The following is a 6501-nucleotide window of genomic DNA, read 5'->3' as shown; positions in this document are numbered from 1 at the left end:
ACCACAGAGTACACATTCAGGTATGGAACCGCCCTGGTCAACACCAGTACCACGGAGTACACATTCAGGTATGGAACCGCCCTGGTCAACACCAGCACCACGGAGTACGCATTCAGGTAAGGAACCGCCCTGGTCAACACCAGTACCACGGAGTACACATTCAGGTAAGGAACCGCCCTGGTCAACACCAGCACCACGGAGTACACATTCAGGTATGGAACCGCCCTGGTCAACACCAGCACCACGGAGTACGCATTCAGGTAAGGAACCGCCCTGGTCAACACCAGCACCACGGAGTACGCATTCAGGTAAGGAACCGCCCTGGTCAACACCAGTACCACGGAGTACACATTCAGGTATGGAACCGCCCTGGTCAACACCAGCACCACAGAGTACACATTCAGGTATGGAACCGCCCTGGTCAACACCAGTACCACGGAGTACGCATTCAGGTATGGAACCGCCCTGGTCAACACCAGCACCACGGAGTACACATTCAGGTATGGAACCGCCCTGGTCAACACCAGCACCACAGAGTTCACATTCAGGTATGGAACCGCCCTGGTCAACACCAGCACCACGGAGTTCACATTCAGGTATGGAACCGCCCTGGTCAACACCAGCACCACAGAGTTCACATTCAGGTATGGAACCGCCCTGGTCAACACCAGCACCACGGAGTACACATTCAGGTAAGGAACCGCCCTGGTCAACACCAGCACCACAGAGTACACATTCAGGTAAGGAACCGCCCTGGTCAACACCAGCACCACAGAGTTCACATTCAGGTATGGAACCGCCCTGGTCAACACCAGCACCACGGAGTACACATTCAGGTATGGAACCGCCCTGGTCAACACCAGTACCACGGAGTACACATTCAGGTAAGGAACCGCCCTGGTCAACACCAGTACCACGGAGTACACATTCAGGTAAGGAACCGCCCTGGTCAACACCAGCACCACGGAGTACACATTCAGGTATGGAACCGCCCTGGTCAACACCAGTACCACGGAGTACACATTCAGGTATGGAACCGCCCTGGTCAACACCAGCATCACGGAGTACACATTCAGGTATGGAACCGCCCTGGTCAACACCAGTACCACGGAGTACACATTCAGGTAAGGAACCGCCCTGGTCAACACCAGCATCACGGAGTACACATTCAGGTAAGGAACCGCCCTGGTCAACACCAGCACCACAGAGTACACATTCAGGTATGGAACCGCCCTGGTCAACACCAGTACCACGGAGTACACATTCAGGTATGGAACCGCCCTGGTCAACACCAGCACCACGGAGTACGCATTCAGGTAAGGAACCGCCCTGGTCAACACCAGTACCACGGAGTACACATTCAGGTAAGGAACCGCCCTGGTCAACACCAGCACCACGGAGTACACATTCAGGTATGGAACCGCCCTGGTCAACACCAGCACCACGGAGTACGCATTCAGGTAAGGAACCGCCCTGGTCAACACCAGCACCACGGAGTACGCATTCAGGTAAGGAACCGCCCTGGTCAACACCAGTACCACGGAGTACACATTCAGGTATGGAACCGCCCTGGTCAACACCAGCACCACAGAGTACACATTCAGGTATGGAACCGCCCTGGTCAACACCAGTACCACGGAGTACGCATTCAGGTATGGAACCGCCCTGGTCAACACCAGCACCACGGAGTACACATTCAGGTATGGAACCGCCCTGGTCAACACCAGCACCACAGAGTTCACATTCAGGTATGGAACCGCCCTGGTCAACACCAGCACCACGGAGTTCACATTCAGGTATGGAACCGCCCTGGTCAACACCAGCACCACAGAGTTCACATTCAGGTATGGAACCGCCCTGGTCAACACCAGCACCACGGAGTACACATTCAGGTAAGGAACCGCCCTGGTCAATACCAGCACCACAGAGTACACATTCAGGTAAGGAACCGCCCTGGTCAACACCAGCACCACAGAGTTCACATTCAGGTATGGAACCGCCCTGGTCAACACCAGCACCACGGAGTACACATTCAGGTATGGAACCGCCCTGGTCAACACCAGCACCACGGAGTACACATTCAGGTATGGAACCGCCCTGTTCAACACCAGCACCACGGAGTACACATTCAGGTATGGAACCGCCCTGGTCAACACCAGCACCACGGAGTAAACATTCAGGTATGGAACCGCCCTGGTCAACACCAGCATCACGGAGAACACATTCAGGTATGGAACCGCCCTGGTCAACACCAGCACCACGGAGTACACATTCAGGTAAGGAACCGCCCTGGTCAACACCAGCACCACGGAGTTCACATTCAGGTATGGAACCGCCCTGGTCAACACCAGCACCACGGAGTACGCATTCAGGTATGGAACCGCCCTGGTCAACACCAGCATCACGGAGTACACATTCAGGTATGGAACCGCCCTGGTCAACACCAGCACCACGGAGTACGCATTCAGGTATGGAACCGCCCTGGTCAACACCAGCACCACGGAGTACACATTCAGGTAAGGAACCGCCCTGGTCAACACCAGCATCACGGAGTACACATTCAGGTAAGGAACCGCCCTGGTCAACACCAGTACCACGGAGTACACATTCAGGTATGGAACCGCCCTGGTCAACACCAGCACCACGGAGTTCACATTCAGGTATGGAACCGCCCTGGTCAACACCAGCACCACGGAGTTCACATTCAGGTATGGATCCGCCCTGGTCAACACCAGTACCACGGAGTACACATTCAGGTATGGAACCCGGGACTCTCGTGGGGAAAGAAACAGCTGGACGTAAAGGAATCCCAATGAGAGTTTTCTCTACTTTAATTACTATCAGTGTGTCCTGAGGGTCACAGACTGCAACGCCAATGTTGACCACTTGGTGGCAGTGTATAACCTGTTGTCATTTCCTCCAGCCATATCTCTAGTTCTAACGCTGATTAACCTCCAACAGAACACAGTAGAATAGAACAAGCTTTTTTTTTGGAGGGGCTTTTTTTTTTTTTTTTTTACATGACTGGGATATATTTGTCTGTGTTTCTCCCCCCTTTCAGCTCTCTGCTCCCTGGTCAGATGTACACGGTGGACGTTCTAACTCAGAGTGGTATCCGACCAGACGAGTCGCCGTCCACCAGTCACTCTGCTGGACCGCTGCAAATCTGGACACGTATGGCATCATGTCTCATACGTCAATCAATCAAATCAAATCAAATGTTATTTAAATAGCCCTTCGTACATCAGCTGATATCACAAAGTGCTGTACAGAAACCCAGCCTAAAACCCCAAACAGCAAACAATGCAGGTGTAGAAGCACGGTGGCTAGGAAAAACTCCCTAGAAAGGCAGGAACCTAGGAAGAAACCTAGAGAGGAACCAGGCTCTGAGGGGTGGCCTAAAACACCACAATAGCAAGCAATGCAGGAGTAGAAGCTCAATGAACCTCAATAATACAATATGCATTTGTTGTAAATCCCCATCCTCACATAAATAGTCCTAGTCCACCAAACAAATCAAATAACCTGGAGACGAGACACCTTAACATGGACGCTCAAATTAGAAAACTGCTGTAGTCTGTACAGAGAGTTAAACTATAGACTGTACAGAGAGTTAAACTATAGACTGTACAGAGAGTTAAACTATAGACTGTATAGAGAGTTAAACTGCTGTAGTCTGTACAGAGAGTTAAACTGTAGACTGTACAGAGAGTTAAACTATAGACTGTACAGAGAGTTAAACTATAGACTGTACAGAGAGTTAAACTATAGACTGTATAGAGAGTTAAACTGCTGTAGTCTGTACAGAGAGTTAAACTATAGACTGTACAGAGAGTTAAACTATAGACTGTACAGATAGTTAAACTGCTGTAGACCGTACAGAGAGTTAAACTATAGACTGTACAGAGAGTTAAACTATAGACTGTATAGAGAGTTAAACTGCTATAGACTGTACAGAGAGTTAAACTATAGACTGTACAGAGAGTTAAACTATAGACTGTACAGAGAGTTAAACTGTAGACTGTACAGAGAGTTAAACTATAGACTGTACAGAGAGTTAAACTATAGACTGTATAGAGAGTTAAACTGCTGTAGACTGTACAGAGAGTTAAACTATAGACTGTACAGATAGTTAAACTATAGACTGTATAGAGAGTTAAACTGCTATAGACTGTACAGAGAGTTAAACTATAGACTGTACAGAGAGTTAAACTATAGACTGTATAGAGAGTTAAACTGCTATAGACTGTACAGAGAGTTAAACTATAGACTGTACAGAGAGTTAAACTATAGACTGTATAGAGAGTTAAACTGTAGTCTGTACAGAGAGTTAAACTATAGACTGTATAGAGAGTTAAACTAGACTGTACAGAGAGTTAAACTGTAGACTGTATAGAGAGTTAAACTGTAGTCTGTACAGAGAGTTAAACTATAGACTGTATAGAGAGTTAAACTAGACTGTACAGAGAGTTAAACTGTAGTCTGTACAGAGAGTTAAACTATAGACTGTATAGAGAGTTAAACTAGACTGTACAGAGAGTTAAACTGTAGACTGTATAGAGAGTTAAACTATAGACTGTACAGAGAGTTAAACTATAGACTGTACAGAGAGTTAAACTATAGACTGTATAGAGAGTTAAACTGCTATAGACTGTACAGATAGTTAAACTAGACTGTACAGAGAGTTAAACTGTAGTCTGTACAGAGAGTTAAACTCTAGACTGTATAGAGAGTTAAACTATAGACTGTACAGAGAGTTAAACTGCTATATACTGTATAGAGAGTTAAACTATAGACTGTATAGAGAGTTAAACTATAGACTGTACAGAGAGTTAAACTATAGACTGTATACCCTCTCTGTGCTGGTGTAACATAGTTAGAAATGCATCCCTTGTTTCTTGTGAGTTTCTCCTGAATTGATCTTATCTTGAATTGATCCCATCCTGAATTTATCCCATCCTGAATTTATCCCATCCTGAATTCATCGTATCCTGAATTGATCCCATCCTGAATTTATCCCATCCTGAATTTATCCCATCCTGAAATTTATCCCATCCTGAATTTATCCCATCCTGAAAACTTTGACCATCTCAAATCAAGTATAACTGATCAACTAAGAAAATGTGATGAGTAAACTATGGTTATTGAGTACTGTTCTGTTCTGTTCTGGCTATCCTGATGACATTGACCCCCCCCCCCCCCCCCCCCCTTCCCCATAGGGCCCCTCCCCCCTCAGAACCTGTCTTTGGCACATGTGACCTCCAACTCTGCCCTGGTGACGTGGGACCACCATCCCAGGAACCTGCCAGACGGCTTCGTGGTCAATGTGACGCGAGGCCTGAGCACCCGGAGCCGCTTCCTACCCAATGGGAAGTTAGAGACGTATACCCTGAGAGAGCTTTCTCCGGGACAGCACTACCACCTTGCTCTCACGGCTGTTAGGAACACGGGACAGGAACAGATTCACAGCGTACCACAGCACCTGGCCTTCACCACATGTGAGTGTTCTGTTCCCACTATAACATGCCCATTTCTATAGGACTGAGATTTCACATTGTTATTACTCTGGCGGACACACCAGAATGAGACAGGAATCAACTCAAAAAACTTTTACGATCTGGGAGTGTCTTTTTTGTCTGTTTCAGTCCTCTGGACAGAAAGCCCCCTGAGTCTGGTTCCTCTCTAGGTTTCTTCCTAGGTTCCTGCCTTCTAGGGAGTTTTTCCTCGCCACTGTGCTTCTGCTTGCTCTTTGTGGTTTTAGGCTGGGTATCTGTAAAGCTCTTTGTGACAACTGATGATATAAAAAAAGGGCTTTATAAAAAATATATTTGATTTGATTAAATTGATTTCTCTATCACCACATGATCATGATCAATGAACTTTACCTTGGGCTCTCACAAATAACAACAACAACAACAACAACTGTAATCCATCTCTTTCTCTTTGTTCTGTTTCCTCTGAATCACCAGTATCGATGGAGGAACGATGGGGAGGGAGGACGAGGGGGAGACCGTCTGTCATGGGCCAGGGAACTCCTGTGAGTCATACACTAGCCCCGTCTGAACCTCAGGACCTGGGGGTGGTTGGAGAGAGAGAGCTCTCTGAAGAGATGCCCAGGTAAGAGGGAGGGAGGGAGGGAGGGAGGGAGGGAGGGAGGGAGGGAGGGAGGGAGGGAGGGAGGGAGGGACTCACTCAGGACCTGGGGGTGACTGGGGAGATAGAGCACTCTGAAGAGATGTCCGGGTAGGCCACCAACCAGCATTGGGCTGGTTGTATAGTGGGTTGGGTAAATGTTTTAAAAGCCCTGTACTGCGGTGTTGGTTTTTGTCTCAAACTATCACTTGGAATAAGACACTAGAGTGCAGTGTTTCACACTTATTGCAGAAATATATTGGAATGCTGAGTTGAAACCTACCTATTTTGTGTTAAAAGAGACAATTCAAGGTTAATTATCTCAGGCTCTATTTGTATGTCTGTCTCAGGCTCTATTTGTCTGTCTCA

General features: G+C 47.6%; 1 protein-coding gene across 5 annotated transcripts in view; it reads left to right on the top strand.

Moving 5' to 3' along the window:
* The window catches only part of LOC110524992 (sushi, nidogen and EGF-like domain-containing protein 1), a 155577-nt gene that overhangs the window by 127683 nt on the left and 21393 nt on the right, over positions 1-6501 (top strand). For all 5 annotated transcript variants that reach the window (XM_090233026.1, XM_090233064.1, XM_090233100.1 and 2 more), the window contains 3 exons: positions 3062-3174; positions 5220-5498; positions 5970-6117. In XM_090233026.1, the coding sequence (XP_090089152.1) occupies positions 3062-3174; positions 5220-5498; positions 5970-6117 (540 nt within the window). The remainder of the gene's footprint in view (positions 1-3061; positions 3175-5219; positions 5499-5969; positions 6118-6501) is intronic.

This window comes from Oncorhynchus mykiss, chromosome 1, assembly GCF_057628025.1.
Source record: "Oncorhynchus mykiss isolate SJ-2025 chromosome 1, ASM5762802v1, whole genome shotgun sequence".
Taxonomy (NCBI): domain Eukaryota; kingdom Metazoa; phylum Chordata; class Actinopteri; order Salmoniformes; family Salmonidae; genus Oncorhynchus; species Oncorhynchus mykiss.
Note: the sequence above shows the minus strand (reverse complement) of the source record. Positions and strands in the feature narration are given on the sequence as shown.